Source organism: Phalaenopsis equestris, unplaced genomic scaffold (assembly GCF_001263595.1).
Source record: "Phalaenopsis equestris unplaced genomic scaffold, ASM126359v1 Scaffold000002, whole genome shotgun sequence".
In the NCBI taxonomy this organism is placed as follows: domain Eukaryota; kingdom Viridiplantae; phylum Streptophyta; class Magnoliopsida; order Asparagales; family Orchidaceae; genus Phalaenopsis; species Phalaenopsis equestris.
This window is the reverse complement of record NW_018164444.1, coordinates 31,487,961-31,511,432: the sequence shown is the minus strand read 5'-3', so window position 1 is coordinate 31,511,432 and position 23,472 is coordinate 31,487,961. Positions and strand designations below refer to the sequence as shown.

The following is a 23,472-nucleotide window of genomic DNA, read 5'->3' as shown; positions in this document are numbered from 1 at the left end:
AAGGTTCAGAGAAGTGTCTCTGCCGTTGATATCGAGCGACATGAGAAATGGTTTGCTGAGTTTGGCTCAGCATGAGAATTGGATTATACTGACTAGATTTATTCACATATTCATGTTCTTTTCAAAAATCTGCATCGCAACATTTAGTTAAGCATTTTTTTTAATTATATTTTTTATTTTTGCCCTTAATTTTTTTGCAATGTTTGGTAAGCAGCTCTGTACAGAACAACCTTGTTCACTTCAATTAGAATTTCAGCTGTGAACATTGATCCTCAAATGCAGCCTTATTTACCAGAGTGAAATGGTTTTGTTTTGTTCATTTTTTTATAAGTAGACTAATATTTATAGGCTTCCAAAAATGAAGGTTCCTCCACTAGAGAATACCAGAAAGTCAAATAGATTGATTAGCACAGAATTTGTGAAGACAAGCAAGTGTTTGGATTGACTTAAATGCCTATAAATTAAGAGATAAGTTGTGATTAGATCATTAGATATTATAAGCTATTTGGTTTTTTGAGATTTTGAAATGATTTTGGATGTAAATCTAATGCAGAAAAGATCTAATGTTGGATTTCGTGATTTATTAATTTTCTTCTCTTGAATTTCTGCATTGAGGGCAACTACTGAATTGTTATAACAAAAAATTTTGTACATTTGGAATGCCATCACTGAAATATTGTTGTCTGCCCACTTTCAATTAATATTTGCTGCCCATTTGTTTTATGTATCAACATGAAGCTGCTGAGATTTCATTGATGAAGCCTTCGAGAAGATTAGTGCTTCACTATCCAAATAAATTCACGTAAAATGATTTTCTTATACTGTGATAATCATTTAGTCTGAGTCATTAATACATGATTAAGAAGTCATGATTTTTTTTGAGGATTCATTTGGGTTGGGAGTTGCATATCTTTGTTTTTTAGGCAGTTGTTTCGAATCAATGTCCTCATTTTTTAGCAGAGTTTAAACAATTTACCTTGTTCACTTCAATTAGAATTTCAGCTGTGAACATTGATCCTCAAATGCAGCCTTATTTACCAGAGTGAAATGGTTTTGTTTTGTTCATTTTTTTATAAGTAGACTAATATTTATAGGCTTCCAAAAATGAAGGTTCCTCCACTAGAGAATACCAGAAAGTCAAATAGATTGATTAGCACAGAATTTGTGAAGACAAGCAAGTGTTTGGATTGACTTAAATGCCTATAAATTAAGAGATAAGTTGTGATTAGATCATTAGATATTATAAGCTATTTGGTTTTTTGAGATTGTGTAACGATTTTGTTTTGGGTGTAAATCTAATACAGAAAAGATCTTATGTTGGATTTCATGATTTATTAATTTTCTGCCCTCGAATTCTGCATTGAGGGCAACTACTGGATTGTTATAACAAAAAAATTTGTACATTTGGAATGCCATCACTGAAATATTGTTGTCTGCCCACTTTCAATTAATATTTGCTGCCCATTTGTTTTATGTATCAACATGAAGCTGCTGAGATTTCATTGATGAAGCCTTCGAGAAGATTAGTGCTTCACTATCCAAATAAATTCACGTAAAATGATTTTCTTATACTGTGATAATCATTTAGTCTGAGTCATTAATACATGATTAAGAAGTCATGATTTTTTTTGAGGATTCATTTGGGTTGGGAGTTGCATATCTTTGTTTTTTAGGCAGTTGTTTCGAATCAATGTCCTCATTTTTTAGCAGAGTTTAAACAATTTTCAATTTCCTTGAAGCTATTATTGGGCCAAGTTATTCTCAAGTGGTAACACTATCCATGCATCTTTTGGTGGTGTTATCAATTTTTATTAAGGTCAGCTGCCTTACATGTGTTAGTGTGCTTGTTATGCAGTTGATTAGAAATGGAGTTTCTTCATCCACAAATTCTAATCACACGACGGTAATAAAGTTTATATTGGTCATTAACTTCAAAGGGGTAACATTCAACATGGACTTATTACAAATAATTATTTTTTAATGATCATTTAAATGATATTTATGGTGTTATATTAATGCTTTATCATTGTTTGAAAATCAAGCATACAAAAAATAAAAGAAGAGTTGATAGATGGGATACCAATAATTATTATGTATAAAATCTAAAAGAAATAAAACGTGACGCCTAGTCCAATTGAAATTGTTCTACCATGCAATATAAGTTAAAGACTTTGTTCTACCATGCAATATAAGTTAAAGACTTTGTAGGCCGTTGAATAGTAGAAAATAATATTACAGGGGTAGAGATTATTGATATGAGTTTCACAAGATGTGTAACAAAATATTAGGAAAGGTTTAGTGACTCAACTGTAATTGATGGAATATCGTTGTCAAAGGTCGTATGATAAAAATTTGATGTCAACAGTGTCGACATTAGTGGCAGCTAGGCAATCATGCTTCATCAACATTGATGGGAGGGATGTTATTTTAATGATGACATCGACGGTATTGGCCTAGCAATGATGGTCCAATGGCAACTGCACCAATGACCAAGCAATGGTTGAGAAAATAATAGTGTTGATGAGGCAATAATGATCCGGTGGTGATAGCGGCCAAGCAATGATGATCCAAAACCAGCAAAAACTAAGAAATGGTAATCCAACAACTACATCAACAAGGCTGTTGTGATCCCATGGTGGCAGTAGGGCAACACTAATTCAACAATGGCTGTAATGTTGAACGATGGTCTAGCAACAATGACGACCAATCGATGATGATTTGATTATGATGGAGGTGGTCCAATGAAAGCGGCAATGACAACAGTAATCTCGTGATAACGATCTACTAGTAGTGTTGATTCGACAATGTGGGGATGGGGGTGTCAATAAGGCAATGATATTTTGGCGATAGCACTGGCTTGGTGATAGTGATTTAGTGATGACGACGGTGGTCAGCCGATGACGATGGCTATGTTATTGTTGTACAATGGTGGTGGAGCTTGAAAATTCTTATGAGTATAAAGCTCCCTTCAGTCTTCTCAAATATGTCAAAATTCTTTTTTTATCTAAATAGTAGAGATCTAATTATAGATTTATAGATCAATATCCTTTGTATATATTGCTTGAATCTTGACCACACCATTGGATGACCTAAAATGACTCCCTTGGTTGAATGAGATGTTATGAGTATTTTTGTGCCTTAATGATGTTGAAAATAAGCAATCTTAAGCTCATTAGGTTGTTTTATCAAGATGTTCTATTTGGCTATAAACTTAGCAGATTTGATGATTATTTGATTTTTTAAAAGTATTACCAACCCCTCTTACTATGCCTTAGGTGCATAATATGGGCGATGACTTAGATAAGATTACTTTTGATGTCATTTGATTAATCTCATTGAAAAAAATCTATTTATTTATAAATTTGGGGCAAACAATTCTTAATTTGATTTTTGATGCTTCTAATTTTAAGATTCATCGAGATTTGTGTTTGATTATAAGGAATTTTTAGGGTTGTATCAGTTGCCCCATTGTTTTTAGACATCAACACCACAAATAACAAAAAAACATATCTTAAGTTTTCAACATATTTAATGACTTTAAATTGAGATCTCAAAAAAATTATGAAGTGCGACCACTCTTTAGACATCAATGCAGGCATCCTCTTAGGATCATGAACCAAGAAATCTCATCAATCATAATCTTAGTAATTTCAAAATTCTAAACAATGATTCTGGTGACCTGAAGATGCTAAAAATGGGTTGGACATGTAACCATTGATAACACCAGCAATTGTGTGCATGCAGGTGCGCTAATGGCTTGCGTAGGAGCACGTTGAAGGCAAGTACCCATGTGAGTGCACAAAGTCCCACTAGCAAAGCACACATGCACACAGATGCTCAAGTAGTGTTATGCTATATGCACACATTCATAGATTGTGCTCAAAATCACGCACACAAAAGCATGCATGTGTGAGTGACCGAGAGGACCGCCGACATAAAAATTCATTTTTTATTTTTATTTTCCAAATAGGAGATGTTTCCCTTTCTTGCAATATTTTAAAACAAAAAAAAAATATTTGTTTGATATTAAAAAAAAATTAAGAATCTATAGATTTTTATAATTTTTATCTCTAAAATTTTTCTTATTCTCTCTTCAGTAGATCGATAAATGCCCTCTTTGGGTTGAGGAAAGGGCAAAGTTTTCCTTCCATAAGCTCTAGTTCTCTCCTAGCATGGAATTCAAATTTTTGTGTAGGAGTCCACGTGCTAGAAGTGAGCAATATCGATGTTTCCAATGATGAAATTTTGTCCCTCTTAAAAATTAACTAGTGTTGGTCGTGTTTGTTAGTAGATTAAATTTTGAGGAGTTCAAGATCTATAATTCTATGACAAGACATTTATTTTTTCCTTAAAAATCTATTGGTTTCAGTCATTAGATAGATTGGGTTTGAAAATAAGATAAAAGCATGAAGTACTATAGTGAAGCATTTGATTTTTCTTAAAAAAGATAATGACCACCCTAACGGATAGATCCAGTTTAGAGACAATCAAGGCCCATAATCCTATGACGAGACATCGATCTTTCCTTGAAAAACATATCGACTATGCTCATTGGACAAAATAAATTTGTAGGCAGTCAAGGCCTATATTCCTATAATATGGCACTTATCTTCACTTGGAAAAAAAATTGACTTCCCTCGCCAGATATATCATATTTGAAAGTGATCAAAGCTTATAGTACTATGATGAGGCACACACCTTCCCTTAAAAAAGGTTTTAATTGCCTTTATTAGAAAGACTAGGTTTTGAGCTGATCAATGCATGTAGTTTTATGATAAGACATATTTTCTCAAATATATCAAATTTGTAGGAAATCACGGGCAATAGTCTTACAATGAGGCACCTATCTTAGTTTTAAAAAGATGTTGATTTTATCATTGGACAACTCAAGTTTGTAGTTCGTCAATGCCCATAGTCCTATGATGAGTCACTTATCTTCCCTTGAAAAAAATGCTAACTACCCTTTATCAAATAAATTAAGTATGAAGGCAATCAAGGCATGTGATTCTATGATAAGACACTTGTCTTTCCTTAAGAAAGGTGTTGAATACCCTTGTCAAATTGACCACATTTGAGGTAATAAAAGGCACATGGTTAAAAAATCAAGAAATATCATTTCCTTAAGATTCTCCTCCTCCCTTAAGTTTGAGGTGCTAAGGGTGCTTTCCACATTTTTTTTTTATTTTCTTATATTTTCTACGAGGTTACTTTATGAGAAAGGAGTAAACTGCTGTGGAAGAGATAACATTTGGTATTGTAAGTTCTTACTTTCAGTTTTACTTGCAACGATAAGTTTAATGGAATGTTTTTCTTACATTCTTTCCAACATGCATATCTAAATTTTCTTTCATGCTCCTGTGATTCATGGCATATGATTTTTGTGGTTTTCATGGATTATCTCTTTCATCATTTTCCTGAGAAATCGGGACTTTTTCGTTGTTGAGTTACCCATAAAGTTTCATTTACTCCTAATCTTATTAATCAGGAAGTTAACATATTTTGTGATCTGTGACTCTTATCAGGTGAACAGAGGAATGAAATGGTTAACCATAAAATCTATATAATAATATACATATTTTATTTGAGTTTTATTACCTAGAAAGAAGTTCATAACAAATTTGTGTGATGTCATAGAGATTGAGAAAGCTTCCACTTCATGGATTCTAGCATTCATTTGACCCAAACATAGGCATAATGACAATTTTCTATCCCTGTTGACAACTGTCACGTGAAGAAAAATCTAAGAAAATTATGAACTACCACATCACCTAAGTCACAAACCTTGAAGAATCATAAGATTTTCCTATACCTGTTTTTCTATATTTTCTGAATTTGTTATCTTTTCTTTTCATTTTTAAAAGGATTTTAAGAAAGCATCTCTTATTGTGATCATGCTAAACTAGGTTTAGAGGCATAGTAAACTTGAGTCCCCCGCCTAAGAAAATTAGTAACACTTTTCTCGTGATATCAATATGTGGTATTTTTTAACCACATTATTACTTGACACATACACTTTCATTCTGCGACCGACTTATTTCATAGTTTGTTTTGACGTGTCATTAAGGCGGTGCATTTGCTGGAAGTAGACCGATTTTCAATCAAACTAAAGTGAACTGGGTCACCAACATAACCTGATCAACAAATATAGTCTAAGAAAAGTTTGATGTTTGCTTGACCTCATTTGCAATGTTAAATGAAGAAAAAAAACCAATGTCTGTTTGAACCATAATTCAAATTGAAAGAGTAAAACATAGTCTCTATATGACCATATTTGAAACTATAAAGAAGAGGAGTTTAACGTCTGGTTGACTTTATTCACAATAATAAATAAAGAACACAATTTGAAGTCTGTCAGACATGTCCATCAAAATGATAGAACAATGTAGTTTTTACTGATCATATTCATAATAGTAGAGAAAAAGTTTGACGACTTCCTAACCATATTTGGAATGGCAGACACAGAATGAAAACTAGTGTCTGCTGACTATATTCACAACAACAGAACAAAAGTAGTCTCTTCTTGACCATATTCACAATAGTAAAGGAAACATTCAATTTCTAATTGATTGTATTCATAATGGTAGAAAAAGAATGATAACTAATGTTTGTCTTATCATATTCACGATGACAGAACAATAGTAGTCTCTACTTGACAATATTCACTACAACAGAGATGAAAGCTATATTATCTCTTGTAATCTCAACAATCTATTATGCTCCCACATAAAAAAATTGACTAAAGTGTTAATATGATTCTCATCGTTAGGAATAATTATTCTCTATTTAATCTCATTCAAAATGATAGAGATAAAAAATCTAATACCTGCTTGGCCTCATTCACAATAACAGATGTGGGAGAGAGCTCAATGTCTGCCTGATTTTATTTTCAATGGCAGATTAAGAATAAAAACTAATGTTTGTCTGCCACATTCACAATGAAAAAACAAACGTAGTCTATACCTGACCATATTCGCAGCAGTGGACAAAAAGTGTGATGTCTACCTGATTGTATTCATAATGGAGGATGAAAATAAAAACTAATTTCGAGATTAATTATAAGTAATCTCAACGATTATAGATGCTCTCATACACATAACTGACTAGTAAGTCAATATAGTTCTTGTCGAGTTTTGTATTGAACAAGTGATCAGATAGACAAATAGCCAAAGGTGGCTTGATCAAATCTTCAGCTAGATAAACAAGCCAGTCTAATAACACATGATGCTCAAATAAGTATTCTAGCACCATAATGCAAAAATTTGTTACAATGATCTCGATTTATTGAGTTTCTCGAAAAAATTGGCCATCGTTAGCACTACTATCCTAACACTAAGATGTCAGTCTTTTGGCACTGTTGTATCAAAAATTCATGTTGCATCGCCAAGCTCTTGAGTTTACTCCAAAAGCTGTATCATAACTAGAGTTGTGGTGATGCTAACCTAGTGCTGAGGCACTAATCTTCTAGCAATGTGGTTCTCCAATTCTACATTATAGTGCCAAACTCTCAAATTTTGTTTCAACTAACACCATCCTACTTTATGATTTGCATGGCTAGTGTTGTGGCACTATCCTTAAGAATTTACTTTTATCCATTAAACTTCCACCAATTTGATTTCTTGTAAAAAGAACTTAACTAGTTTAACAAACATACAAAATAACATAATTTTATGCATATTTTAAATATATTTTTCACTCAACTCACTCCATATTTACTCTACTTAATAAGATAACTAGGTAGACTTATTTAGAGCCTTTTATATAACAACTCAATGTGACCCATCCATCAAAGATGAAGTTGGGAGTGGCTTATATGCAAGTGCCAAAGATGGCCTAATACATCTTATGTCAATCCTTTATTCGATTGTTTCTTACAATTTTTCCAATTTTCTTAAAGAAAACCTTTCATATGATATATATGTCTACTTATTTATACCTAAGGTGCTAGAAGGCAAGCCCAAGATACATATTATTATCTAAAGTTATTTATTATTTGATAGTGAGAAGTCATCAAGCTTTTCTCATCATATGCTCTTTATCTTACCTTTCCTTTATCCTCTTATTCATAATTTTTCTTAAAGTAAGGTTCACGTGTTGTCTATAAATAAATTTAAATTTAATAGAAACCATTATTGTAATGAATAGTATAAAAAAATACATATATACATTCAATGAATATTGTAAATGTTATATTGAATTGAAATTGACTTAAGAGTTTATATTCTTTATAATTAGTTTAATACCTTTATTCGTTCTTATTCTTTTACTGATTTTATCAAAATTTAGTTATTTGATGATGTTATTTTATTATTTTTGTTTCTATCATTCAAGTTTATCCCACCATATCGTAATTTACTTCTCTCCCATCTTATATCCATCACTTTATAATTCAAAATTATAGTTAGTTGAAATTATTTTGATTGGATTAGACATTATTTCTTTTAATTTCACTTAATAAATTATGCATCACTTGTATGTTTTATGTCATTCCTTTTAAATTTATGATAGTTTTTTGAAATTGAACAATAAATCCTCACACTAAAGATATTTTTGATTCTCAAGGTAAAATTTAATAAAATAGAGTGACGCGCCAATCTTATTTAAGAATTAATTGATTTAAGTACATACTAAAAATTCCATTTCATTTATATATATAATGTATAATTCTTTTTTATTTACATCTAAATCAAATCAAAATATAAGCATAGCAATATTAATTTCATTTATAAGGTTAGTAGTATTTTCTTATGTGCTTTAGAAATTAACTTGTTTTGTAAGTAAAAGAAATATCATAAATTATTAAATATGTTATAAAATGAAGTGGTACACAAAAAAAAACAAATACACACACTCGTGTAATAATAAAAAGTGATAATTTGACTTCATATTTCTCATATACTTGTTGAGCATATACCCCTATTGTCCATTATTTAGAAAAACATGCTTGAAAGTTTATTTTGAACAAAAAATACACATAGTATATGAAAATTTGAGTAACCCTTGATTCAAGACTTCAACCATTTTTCAAGTAAGAAAGCTACACAAAAGTCTATCTTCCAACAACTTTTTTATCTCTCTCAATTTTATAGTTAATGTAACTGGCTTGCAATAACGACTGACAATGAGAGTCATTTTTTCCCAACTATTTTTTATTCAAGGCTAATAATATTATACTTTTTATTTTTTAAATTTAAATGTATTTATCAAAAAATTATTGCAGGTCATAATAAAAGGAGAACTTGAGGTTTAAGAAATACAAAGACTACGACTCAAAATAAGAGTCCTAAACTTTTTTCACACACTAATCCCTAGAATCTAAATCCTCTTTAAACAATATTGTTTGTTTTAAATTTATTTGAATAAGATTCAAACTAAGTTCAAATCATATATGAACCTTTTTTAAGACCTTTTCAAACGAATTTTTAATGTTCAAGCTATATTTAATTTTTATTCAATTTTTTTTTTTGAAGTTTGCTCGAACCGTGTATAAAGTAATAATCTATTGTGCTACAGTTATTATAATTGTAGTTTATCGTATTGATTTTATATTCTTTTGTATGATAATTATTGTGATTACACTATGTTGTATCAATTTTATAATATGCTATATTATGCCCATTATGGTGTCACTTTGAATTTTTTTAACAAATTATGAGTATTCTGTTGTCCAAAATAGCTTGGAACTTTAGCGGAATAATTGTGGACAAATGTTTTAAATGGCAAACTTTCCTTCCATGCTTCTGAGGTTCACTTCCTACTTCCTAGACGGTTATCAATGCCCGTGTTATCGACATTCCGATCCCTCAGGAGAACTGCCGCCACCGCAACTGCTGGCGACTCTGCGATCTCATGGCTCTCCGCCCCCGGAAACCCCCTCATGCGTTGGCCCCTGCCGCAACCTCTGCCAAAATCACCACCCCAACTCTCCGTTGATCCGCCGCCCTCTGCACCGTTAGCAGGAGAAAAACTCTCCGAGGTCCTTGAAACTGCCGTCTCCATCTCCTCTCTAATACGTTCAACTCCACTATCCGACATCAAAGCCACCCTCATACGGTCCGGCCTGGTTCCTCCCACCACCAACCTCTCCTCTATCATCGACCTACTCATTCGTTCTCACTCCTTCGACCTCGCTTGGTCTCTCCTCCTCTCTCATCCTCCCTCCTCTCTCTCAACCTTCTCCTCCCTCTTCCGCCGTTATTCTCGCACCCAAAAGCCCTCCGCTGCCATTCGCACCTTCCTCTTCCTCCGTCGCTGCCCACACTTTTTCACCACCACCATCGAGGATGACCACGACACCCTTGAGCTCCTCCTCGATGCTCTCTGCAAGGAGGGTCATCCAAAAGCTGCTGCAGACTTCCTTATCCAATTGAAATCAGAAGACCCCAATTTGATTCCCTCCGTCCGCTGCTACAATATCCTCCTCCATGGCTGGTTCCGCCAACGGAAGCTAAAGAAGGCTGAGAGTTTATGGTCAGAGATGCTCCGTGATGGGATATCGCCTACTGTTGTCACCTACGGCACTGTTATCGAGGGTTTATGCCGCCTGCGGCGACCAGATCAAGCTATGGAGCTTCTGGAAGAGATGCGGGGCTCAGGCATCGATCCTAATCTCCTTACCTGCAACCCTATTGTAGATTCCTTGTCAGAGTCTGGGAGATTTAAGGAGGCTCTCGGATTTGTTGAAAGGTTCCCTCTCCTTGGCCTTTCGCCCAGTATCTCCACTTATAACTCCTTGATAAAAGGGTTCTGCAAGAATTCTGATCTTAAAGGAGCTAGCAATGTTCTAAAGACGATGATTGGCAGAGGCATTCTGCCGACAACGACTACATATAATTATTTTTTTAGATATTTTGCAAAATTTCGCAAGATTGAAGAGGGTATGAATCTTTATAACAAGTTGGTTGAATCTGGGTATGCTCTGGACCGGCTCACATATCAACTACTTATCAAAATGCATTGCGAGGTGGAAGGGTTGGATCTTGCAGTGCAGCTGATCAAGGAGATGCATAGGAAAGGGTTTGAGGTGGACCTGGCAATGAGCACCATGCTTGTGCATTTGCTATGTCGGTTAAAAAGGTATGATGAGGCCTGTAATGAATTTGAGGAAATGTTTAGTAGGGGAATTGTACCACAGTACATCACTTATCAGAAGTTATGCAAGGAGTTGAAAAGATTGGGTTTGGTAAAAATGGAGGAGAGATTATCAGCATTGATGTCATCAGTCCCACACTCTATGAAATTACCTGCAACTTATAGGGACAAAGATGGAGGTGAGGAGGTAGAAAGGCGGGAGTCTATACTTAAGAAGGCTCAGGCAATGTCAGAGGCTCTTAAGGGAATAAAAGATAAGGATCAAATGACCAAATTGAAGACCTTTGAGGAAAGCATGGTTGAGAAAGCCAATGAATTGACGACAAATATTAGAAGGAGAGTATATGCAGTAAAAATTTAGTTCTTCACTCTTCAGTAGCTTTGAAGATTATAACTGTTGGCACTTCCGCTCACAACAGACTTTATGCATCCTTTTACTGCAAGCAAACGATGCTGCAATGGTATGCTTTGCCACATGGAGTTTCATTTAATCTTCTAATTTTCTTATACAATCAATTTATGTGATTTTTTAAGCTGGAACTATTGCTGTTGTAAAATGATTGATGGTTATTCTGGTTTGTGGGTAACTAGAACAATATGTTTTTGCACAATAATTCATTTTGAGAGCATGGATCATATGCCTTGTTGGCAGTGTTGACACTTGACTTAAAGATTGTCATCATTCAAATCGTCATCATTTGCCAAGTTTGCTGCAGTGCATTCTAGGGCAGACCTTATCACATTAAGATCCTAGTAGATCCAAGACTATGATAATAATGGTCAATTTCTTCCTTTATGTCTAATGGATTCTAAGAAGTTCATTTTGAAGCATCTATAAGTCGTTCAGGCCAAAATTAGCTTTATTGCGATGGCCAATTAATTGACTGTAGCATACTTGACCCTAACTTGATCACTCTAGCCATAGACCAGTTTAAGTAGATTCTATGCAAATAATAGCATGTCCTTCGGTTTAACATCGATCAACCACCCTCATCAGCAACGGTTTCTTGAAGTATTCTTTGTTTTAAATGGCCTCAACTAGTTTAATTATAAAGACTCACGGTGATAGGAGTGAGTTCCAGGTGGCAATATCTTCCGTCAGGATTGATCACATCGAGCCTCCTTGTGATGATCATGTCTCTCAAAAGGATGAGCTCCCAGTTAACCAAGGAAGCATCTCAATGGTTCCGTCCATCAGGTTGGGCTTCCTCTCTCCTCAAAGTATGAGATAACCTTTTCTTGGTCTGTTGCCTTTCAGTTCACATGGTTGTGGAAGCACTGACGCCATGATTATTCTCTGTGACACCGTGGGTATTCATTAGCTCCAACAACTAGCCTAGGGTTTTTTGCAACTGAAGAATGAGAGCATATTTGAATTGACTTTCTCGGTGGCTTTGAGCCAAAACCACATAAGTGACAATTTGCTTGAGATTTTTGACTTTCCAACATCTTCTGTTGTAGCATGTGATGAAGGTCGCTAAAGACTTATTAGGATCTGGTACCGCGATTTGATTTACTTACTTTGTGTATATCTTCTTTAATATCAGTCATTGACAAAGGTGCCAAAAACTTGACCCCTTTTCCGTGTTGATAATATAATTTTATGTTTTTATAGCGGTTTCTCCTAGTGACGTAAGTATTAAAATTTCTAATTATTGATTTCAAAGTTTCTCTAGGATTGAAATACATGTGCATGTATCGTTCAAGTAATTATAGAATTTTCTTTTAAACCCCCAGTACCGATCCCACAGGGAAGGTGAAAATTGTTTTTATGACTTCGTAGAACTTTACTTAAACTCAAGGCAATTATCTATGAAGTCGCAAGTTTATGCGTAAAAAGAAGAAACTAATTCCTACTAATTCAGTTTCAAAACTTAAAGAAAATATTAAGTGTTTCTAAACTAACTTTACGTAGAAGTGTTCAAATTATATGAAAGTCTTATCCCTTGTAATGAGATTATAATTAGTGAAGGAATTAAATGTTTAAAGTTTAAATGTGGTATTGTGATAAATATGAGCATACATATTCTTTACCCTCTTTCAGTGCTTGCAAAGAACATTAGTTAACATAGAGTTTCTCATCAGCTTGTATAGTAGTGCTGAGTAGATTTTGGCCTCTCACTTCCAGACTACCCACTGTGCCCTCTCTATAGGACCTACAAGAGACCCTTACGATCAAAAATCTAAACCAAATTGATAAAAGAATCTAGTATACCACCCTAGAAACATCAATTCTACACTCATCAAAACTTATCTCCCTATTTATTTGTCCTTATCATCTACTAGATTAATGTGATTCTCACTAGTTGAGGAATACATATCTTATCATCTACTAGATTAATGTGATTCTTACTAGTTGAGGAATACATAACCCTCCCGGGTCATTATGATTTTACAACAAGTTTTAACATATCAATTGACCAGATTGAATATGTAAATCTGTCATTTCTAGATTACCCACTGTTCCCTCTATTTAATGTAGCCTTAATTTTCAAACTTTAGATCAAATTGGTTAAGATTCTAGTTTGTACCATAGAATCACCAATTTACATACATCAAAACTTATCTCCTTATCTATTTGCACTAACTTATAGACTATCTTATCATCTACTAGATTAATGTGATTCTTACTAGTTGAGGAATACATAACCCTCCCGGGTCATTATGATTTTACAACAAGTTTTAACATATCAATTGACCAGATTGAATATGTAAATTAAGTACAAATTAATGAATCATCACAAGTATGAAATAAGAGAAATCTCAAACAATTTTAATTCTACATATCATTATTTTTTATTGCAAGGAGAAATATAAAGAGAACAACTCAGACTTCATGAAGTTAACACAATAAAACATAATTTATATTCAAATTCAAGTTTGCATAATAAAGCAGAACTAAAAAAAAAAAAATACAAAGTACTTATCTTAGACTCCTTCCCAAACAAATCTTGAAGTTCTTTTAAAGTATTCTCCAAGTTCTTCTTACACACTCACAATAATAGACTCAACACATGAGACACTCTTGGACACACACTCCTTACGCGACAACAACCCCTCACAACAGGTCTTCACAACCCCGCCCCACACACATCCCCAAAACTCAAAGACTCCAAAGACTTTTTGTTGGCCTCTCTTGACTCCATTTATGACAATTCTCGAAATCCCTAAAAGTCACTTCAGATGCCCTTTCAAAATTCGTTCAAATACATTGCATATTGGCAAAAACTAATTCTAGAGCCTAGGCGTTCAACTGGGGCTTCTAGGCGCCCAACTGTGGTGTCTAGGCACCAACTTTCTAGAAGCCCAATATAACTGCCTGGCGCCTAGGTACCAGATCCTGGCGTCGGGCTCTCTGTTTCACGTACAGGGTCTAGCGCTAGAAGGTGGCGCCTAGGCGCCAGAAGGTGGTGTCTAGGCTAATTAACTTTGTGATCCTTTGCGCCATTTGACCCCATTTTACTTCGTTTTCGCTCTTCTTCTCCAAAACTTCATCTCTTGTATCTGTAGAAAAAAAACAAGCAAAATACCTTCCATTAAAATACATTATCATTAAAAATGAGCATAACATGTATAAAAAAAACTAGCACATTTTTAGGTATGTCAATTCATCCAAACTTAAACGTTATTTGTTCTTAAATAAGTCTTCAATTTATATAATGAATGCTTTAACTTATGGCAGTGAATTTCATTAAAGATTCCTAAAGTTTTGCCCCGTAAATGTGATAACGAAATTTTCATACAGATTTTCAATAACTCAGGTTAGAATTAGGGTATAAGAGTATCTAGTAATCATGTTAGAAATTTTGATTTTCTATTTATTTCAAAAATAATTTAATTTGTCACACTTAGGAATCCTAAAAGAGTTAAAAAACAATTATATCAGAACTTCATTAGAAAAGATTTGACTTATACATTTAGAATTGATAATAAGCTCAAAATTGTAATTAAGTTTCTTCCTTGCAGATGTTTCAAATGAAGCTAATTCTTAGTTAGACATCTCCTCAAGTTTTTTCTCACATATTTTTTACTTTTTCATTTTCTTTTTATTTTCTTTTCATTTTCTTTTCTTTCAAGATTGTTTTAATCTTTATTATTTTTTTATGGGAGGATTACTATTTAATGATTTTAAACTTCACTATCCTCCTCCTAAAATTTAAAATTTTTCACATAATGTGTATTAGTATAAACATAATTTTTCATAGAGTCTCAATTCATTTTGAAGTTTAAATCCAAGATTCGTAGTATTTCAAAAATATAAATTTTTTCCCACTATAAATAGTAAAAGTATCTCTATTCTTTTATACCAAATATTTTTAACTCTAGAAGTATCCCTTATTACCAAAAATTTTTATTTGAGTCTACTATAACATTCATAGGATTAAAAAATATAGTTCTTTAAAGATAACACCACATAACATAGGTTATTTCAAAATAATTTTTAACTATGGCGTATTGAGGACAAATAAAACTTAGTTTTTAAAAGTTTTTATCCTTTCCCTAAACTTAAATTTTTAAATAATTTTATACATTTTAGTACAAAATAAATATGAAGAGATAAAAATTTAACAAAATTATTATCTATCACAGGGTTCTAAACATGAAAATTGTACATGTACAAGAAGTAAAAATAGGTGCTTAGTAGTAGTAAATCTCAAATCAACATTTATAGCATGAAAATTTCAAAGTAAAAGAACTACTCTAACACAGACAATACTATATATGATCTAGAGCGAAAAGTAAACAGTAGTGCGGTAACAACTAAAAAACCAGAATTCATATCAACAATAAGCATAAAAATGCAATGTTCAACACAATAAAAAACTAAAATTCAGCAACAACTAGGGAAAGTAAACACATCCAAACTCAGAATAACTACTCATTCTCATTATCATCATCCTCATCATCTTCTTCATCATTATATTCTTCATCCATAGCCTTTCGGCGTTCAAACATAGGGTTATAAGGATACGAAAGAAACTCGACACTCTAATCTCTTCTTAGAAAGCTTACCAGAGAAGTATTGAAACGAGCCTCATAATCACTTTTCCTTTTCAGATATTGTTCTAAATGTTCCCAATGATCTTCATTCTCTTGCAGTTGACTCTGCACAAAAGAAATATCATCCTGATGCTCTTCATAGAGATCACAAATTTCTTCCCAAATAGCAGGAGGTGGAGCAACAACACTAGAGGTAGAAGGTCTAGAAGTAGAGGTAGAAGGAATATATGAAGATTGGCCTATAGATCCAAGTGTAGCATGCTTTTCATATAAATTCACATTAGCCTTACCCAATAGGCTTTAGTGGTTGTAATATCTCCTCCCAAGCTTCAAAATCAACTTCAGATTGTTTACATTTAGTAAAGATGAGATAAGGGTAACTCAAAACTGCAGTAGAACCTCCCGTCGTAGAACTAATAATATTCTTGTAAATGAGAGAGCCAATATCTATATGTTTCATCTTCTGAATGCGAAACTTTGAAGTGGCTCTCTCCCTGGTCACTTCACTCAAATGGTTTGTAGGAAGAAGTCGAGCAAACATGAAAGTGTTAGGCCGTAGATGGGGCATTAAGCATGGAAGAAGAAAAATTTACCTTGTGGTCATTCTTAATTTTCCAAGCTCCACGCTTATTAGTCAGAAATGCAATAATCTCATCCAGCTGCTTCTCAGCAGGCTCAAAGGATGAGTAATAATAATCAGGCACGTCAAACGACTGATATAAAACATTGATCCGAACAGGATTGATATCTACTCTTCTCTCCCTAACGAATACCAAATTGTCTGATTCCTCCTGGAGATTTGCATAGAATTCGCGAACGACTGAGATGACTACTACAGTAGTAAAGTAGCAGAAGCTCTCCCAGTTTCGTGCTACAATCAAGTTCTCCACAGAACATCCAAGCCTAGTGAAGCTTCTTTCTGCAATCAACTTTTCGACACATGCAGATCGTTGTATCGATCCCGAGCTTTAAGCCTAACAAACCACTTATGATCAAATACTTCCTTCTCCTTTCCTCCCTTAGCTTTAGGAGCCATATCAAATCTAATAAAAATCCATATAAAGTTTAAATAGAAGTTCTAAAGGCTTTTACAAGCAAATATATGGTAAAATAAATCTTTTCCATGGATTTTCATCCCCTCATTCCAAGGTTTTCCAAAAGTTTCGAAATTTCCAAATATGCATGAAATCCATGGCTAAAGATGAAAATCACACGGAGAAAGTATAAATTTTACTCAGAGAAGAAGAAATCCAAAGTTTTTAGGCCTTAAATCCCCAAGAATAGCAAGATAGGAGAAGCCCTAGGGAAGTGCTGGTGTGCGTTCGAAGTAAGGAGTTTGAAGGAAAAAATGGTGTTTAACCAGTCAATTAACGATTTATTGGCTTAAACCAGTTGTGCAGCCAGTTCGACACCTAAGCGATAGATTTGGCATCTAGGCGCCCTGCTTTCGAGTAACTGGCGCTTAGGCACCGGGTTTTGGCGCCTAGGCGCCAGTGCTTGGCATTTTTAATTTTCAGTTTTTCTAAATTTTTACATATTAGCACCTCACACCAAAAGTTCTTGTATCCTAATCTCTTCGATTCAACAACATTTTGATTAGTTTATTATCTATCGAACTTCTTCCAACTTTCATTTGCACAAGTACCCAATCGAACTTCTTCCAACTTTCATTTGCACAAGTACTCGATTTCTAAGTACGAATCAATCCAGCAATTCAAGCACACTAACACCGCATATCAAACTCACAAACTTAACGTAAACACACTAACATAAACATCAGTTCGATACAAACCAACAAACATCAATCCTACATAATCAGATAAGCAGATATAGAAAAACAAACACACTCACTAACAAACAAACACAGATCAAAGTTTGATACTAAATTAAACTCACCAAATATCAGATTTTCAACACAACATCCACTACTCATAATTATTAACACTATTTTCCTCTACATTCACATTCATCGGCTGATGATGCACAAACAAGTTATAAAATGGAAAGTGTGAAAATTTTTCACCACACTTTTCTTCGATCCAATTGTTCTTTTGATACATTCTTATTTGAGCCTCCTATATATTTGCAGCATGATCAAATTTAAGCTTCATTTGTCAGTCCAGATGGTCAAATTGATAGGAGATGTGGCTAATTTTGATATGAATACTTGTCATTTTCTCTTCAATCTTTTGATCTTTTCAGCAATACTTTCAATGCTAACTGCAAGAAATCCATTGTAGTAAGTCGTCTTTGTTGATGAATTTTTTTCTATCAGACATCTCGCTGTTGTTGCTTTCTATAGTTCTTGTTGCCATAGTCTCAATAAGAGTTGATTTTTGCACTCTTCTTTTCCTCTTCCAATGTACTCTCAAACACTTAGATAATGAAGTGTTATGATCACCAAGCAAGTTTTTTGTGGTTTTAAAGGGAAGAAGTGAGTTCAAACTATAATGGGGCGGTTCAAATCCAAGTTGAACATGACGAACATTTATGTTTTAACTTGAGGGAGAGTATTAGAATTATAAGCTTAATTATTAGGCTAATTATTGTTGCATTTATTATGAGCTTTTATTTGTGTTATTTTTCTATTTCCATATTTATGTATTTCATAGTTGATCTATTTCTGAATTTTTGTCTTTTATTTTGATCTTGTAATATGTATTTATACCGTGTTTTCCTATCAATGAAAGTATCCCGCTCTATTCTCAAATCTAATAATATCATTTAAGAGTTTCAATTGATTTCTAATGTAATTAACTTCATAGTAAAAAATTGGCAATGTGGATCATTGTTGACCTCATTTTTGGTAAGGTCTAGTCTTCCTCTTAGGGTTTAGGATCTAGCCGTATGGATCTCCCTTTGACTATTTTAGAATCTTAGAAATGGGACCCGCCTCGTTTTAGAAATTCAACCCACTTCTGTACTCTTTTGTGGTTTCGCGTGTGTTGTATCAACTTCTAGCACTTAGAATGATGAAACCAACATGAGGAAACCCAAAAGAGATTCCTATAGGACCTTTTGAGCCTTAGAGTGGCCTTTTGCACAATTCGCACTCCCGCACACAAAATTTCGTAATTCAGAGAGTCGACACTTCCGACTACCACGATTCGCATCGCTTGCGCCGTTACCTGTCGAATACTCGAATAAACTTTTTGAGACGATCGATCGCGGGTCGAAATTTTATGAAATTTAAATTTTGACACATTTTGACCCCATTGTCGACAACGTCGTCCGAGCGACCCCGGATGACAAAACAGACTGCACCGGCGTGTTCGAAATGTCAATTTATATATATATATATAATCATTTTTTTCCCCCTAAATTCCTAAATCCCCAAATCCATCGCACCCGATCCCGCCTCCCTCACGTTCGCGTGAAGCCATTGCTCGCCTCTCCCTCTCGTTCGCTCGCCATCCAGGCGGATCCCTAGAAGGCCGAACCAAACTCATCCGCTTCTCCTCGCCGATCCCTCTTCTTCCTCGCGAGAGATCGGCCCGCGGTCCCTTCCTCGTGTGTTGCTTTATGTTAGTCCTTGAAGATTGTAATGAATTGGTGACATTTCACCACATTACTATAGTGACAAAAGAAATCGTCCACTCAGAAAGAGTAACTGTTGACCTCATTTTTTGTGAGGTCTAATCTTCCTCTTAGGGTTTAGGATCTAGTCTTAGGGATCTCCTTTCGACTATCTTAGAACCTTAGAAATGGGACCCGCCTCGTTCTAGAAATTAAACCTACTCCTGTACCATTTTGGAGTTTCGCGTGTGTGGAATCGATTCTAGCACTTAGAAGGGTGAAACCAACATGAGGAAACCCAAAAGAATTCTTATAGGACATTTTGAGCCTTAGGGTGGCCTTCTGCACAATTCGCACTCCCGCACGCACAAACTTCGCAATTCGGAGAATCGACCCGTCCGATCACCACGATTCGCATCACTTGCACCGTTACCTGTCGAAGGCTTGAATAAACTTTTAAGGCGATCGATCGCGGGTCAAAATTTTGTGAAATTTGAATTTTGACGTCTTTTTTACCCTATTGTCGACGACGTCATCCGAGCGACCCCGGATGACAAAATGGACTGCGTCGGTGTGTCCGGAATGTCGAAATTACCTAGGGGGGACACCCATTTTACTTGGGCACCGCGCATGAATAAAATTGCACAAAAATTGAAACTTTGATTAAATGTTATTTAATGCGGGCTGAAATTTTGAGAGAAGAAAGAACATAAATGCGATTTCTTTATTTTTCTCCCCTGAAGTTCGTATATGATGAATTCTGGGTTTTAAGTTGTTGGGTGGCCACGCAGCGAGAAAAGAGGAGTTTGGAATATGGGAAAAGCTATGTGAGCAAAGTTTTATTTAGACTTTTCTAAATCTCATACAGAAGTTGTATAACAATTTGTTTCAAAGAAATTCACATACATACCACCCTAATTCCTGCATATTTACATATCTAACACCCAAATTTCAATTCTCACATATGTGATATCTTGTTTATGCGTGCAATTGTGTTATTTCTTTTGGACTATCAAAAATTTGGGTGGTATATATGTAAGTGCTACATATGTAAATACTTAAGAATTGCATGGTCTGTGTGTAAATTTTACTTAGTTTTCTTTCACTGGAGTTTGAATGCTAGATTTTTTTAAAAATATGTGGGAATGGATGATTACACATGAAAACCCTCTTTTGATTTTTCTTGGTCAGTTGCTCAATGTTATTGTTGTTTTGGAACATGAAGGACTTTGTATAGAGGGGGAGTTGATTCTCTCTTCAATGTTTTGCTTATATACCATGTCATTCACCTGTATTTATATATGTATCACTTGGGTTAGCAGGTATGTGTACAGAGTTTAGTTTGTATGTGTGCAGACTTTGCCCATTTATCCCTAAAACAGCTCTATATCACCAAATGTGGGCGTCGATACATTCAGAATTTAAAGCACTCGTGGTCTTTTTTTTTTGGGATTTTCCCGTGCTTTCTATGATTTTTCACCGATTCGTCGATTTCCTCACACTTTTTTTGTCTCGAGTCTTTTGACGATTTTTCTCGATTTTTTCGGGTGACGTTTCTTTGCTTTCGTTTATATAAAGAATTTCGGCCTCCCCTTTTGGTCCTTACCCGTGAGGCCTATTGGAAGTCGTTTGGTGCGATTTGGTCCTTTATGCTAGGCTTGATTGGCTTGAATGTTATTGATGAATCAAGTTTGCCATCCTAAAAATTATAATCACTTTAGTTATCCTCTTATGTTTGTCAGGGAAACATAACAGCTACTGGTGGTTCTTTTGGGTTTGCCTTAGCCGTGAGCCTCACTTGTTCCTTGGGTTTGCCTTAGCCGCGAGCTTCTTTTGGTCTTGGGTTTGCCTTAGCCGCGAGCCTCACTTGTTGTTCCTTGAGTTGCCTTTGCCATGGGCCTTAGCAGCAGTCCCTTGCTACCTTCGGCCGTGAGCCTTAGTGATTACCTCCCTTGTGGGTTGCTTTGGCCAAGAGCCCTAACTGCTGTTTCCGCTATTCTATTGACCTCGACCGTGAGCAGTTATTTGGTTATGTGGAAAGATTTCATGCTTATTCGACGTATAAGGCTATCTATTAATTTGAAAGTGGGAGAATTTTGATTTCGGCATGTGTTTGAAAATATTAGTGGTGGTTTCCCCAAGGTCACTTTCTTTTGAAGTTTGGGAGATTTTAAACCTCATTTTGGAAAAAAAACATTTGGTTGACTTGATTAATCCTATGTCTTTGGGGTTTGAAAAAATCAGCGCAAAGTGCCCCTTTATGTTTGTTAGGAAAAACGTTGGGCCCTACTTTTTCAGGTCTTTTCGATAGGAGTTTTGAGAACTGATCTATTCTACTTTTCGGTGTTTTAGATGGATCAGTGTCTCCTCTCTCTCACCCCATTTTTGTTCTTGGTTCGTTCTTTTTGATGCTTATGTCCGATGCATAAGTGTCCACATATAGCCTTTTGCTATCGTGAAACCATCAAACAAGGTCGCAAGTAGTCGTTTCGGGGTTTACGGTGTTGATGATAAAGACACACCGAAGATAGAGCAGAAAGATGCCCTATCCTATAACATCAAGATCCAGACATTTGCCGACATAAGTCTAGCGGGAGTTGGCTCGAACCTCCTCAAATGATTGACAGTCCCACGCCCGACAATGTATCGACTCGTGGACCATGAAAATTTCTTAAAAAAAAAATTATAAGTTTTGATAAACCCTTTTTAAGAAAACATACTTTTCTAAGAAACAAAAATTGATAACTTTTCTTTGCATGTTTAAAATTTGTATGCATGTTAAAAAACATAAAACATACTTTAAAACTGGTTGTCCACCTGACGAATACTTGTTTAGGCTGAGAAATAGCCCTCTAAGTGAGGTTCAAGACACACTTTTAGACGAATGGCGGGGTTCTATACATTCGGGTAACCGAGTAGCCTTCGTGGACCCTCGAGAATAAATATACGGTTGTCTAGTCCCATATGAGTGCTTGTGGTTCCCCTCTTATGAATTTTTTTTTCTTTGTTTTATCAAAGCTTTGGGACATGACACTTGTGTTACTTTTTCTTTCTTTCGGGATTTCTCCAGGATTTTTTAGGATTTTCTTTTACTTGAGTCTTTTTCGTTGATTTTCTCGAGTTTTCTGTCATGAGTCGTTGTTACACTTCTTTAGATTTCTTGGATGACGTTTTCTTCCGGACTTCGGTATGCATTTAGGTTTGCTATACTTAAGGAACAGCGGATCTCACGGGCGTACAGGTTTGTTTTACATTTTACAGCAATTAATTTTCCTGTTTCAACATGCTACTGCTCTTCTTATACAGTATGTTATATCATTTATGTTTCTACCTGCTACTGTACTGTATAACATGTTATATTATTTATGTTTCTACTTGATACTGTTCTTCCTGTATAGCATGTTATACTGCTCCTGTTTTTACCTGTTACTGTTACTTACTACTGTTCCACATGCATCCTAGTGTTTGTCATGTATTGCACATTTTATATTATATAGCTTTAAGCATGCCTTCTTTTATATATGATGGTTTAGAGGACTATAACCATATGACCGTTTGATTTGACATCGTAACTGGACACCCTAGAAAACTTAAACTCGTCACGTCGAGGAGCTTGGAGCTCGGCGCAGCCATCTTCAACAGCAGAACATGTCTTCCCCAACAAAATCATTCCTTTTCCTAGAAATTAAACAACAAACCATAGAATTTCGAGGTTGTTTGCCTAGAGCAACATAAATCCTCAATTTGTCTGTTAGGCCTTTGCACAGTCAGACTGTGCAATTTAAGCCCTAACTCGTTCTAGGTTCCGAGGTTGTCGTCCGATACGACGTAAACCCTCATATCTTCCAGGCGATTTGTGTGACCATG

General features: G+C 34.9%; 1 protein-coding gene across 3 annotated transcripts in view; it reads left to right on the top strand.

Annotated features, from left to right (window-relative positions):
• The first annotated feature begins 9,721 nt into the window (after nucleotides 1-9,721).
• The window catches only part of LOC110031796 (pentatricopeptide repeat-containing protein At5g11310, mitochondrial), a 36,881-nt gene continuing 23,130 nt past the window's right edge, over nucleotides 9,722-23,472 (top strand). For all 3 annotated transcript variants that reach the window (XM_020735204.1, XM_020735213.1, XM_020735198.1), the window contains exon 1: nucleotides 9,722-11,549. In XM_020735204.1, coding sequence (XP_020590863.1) covers nucleotides 9,773-11,449 — 1,677 coding nt within the window. In that variant the 5' untranslated portion in view covers nucleotides 9,722-9,772 and the 3' untranslated portion in view covers nucleotides 11,450-11,549. The remainder of the gene's footprint in view (nucleotides 11,550-23,472) is intronic.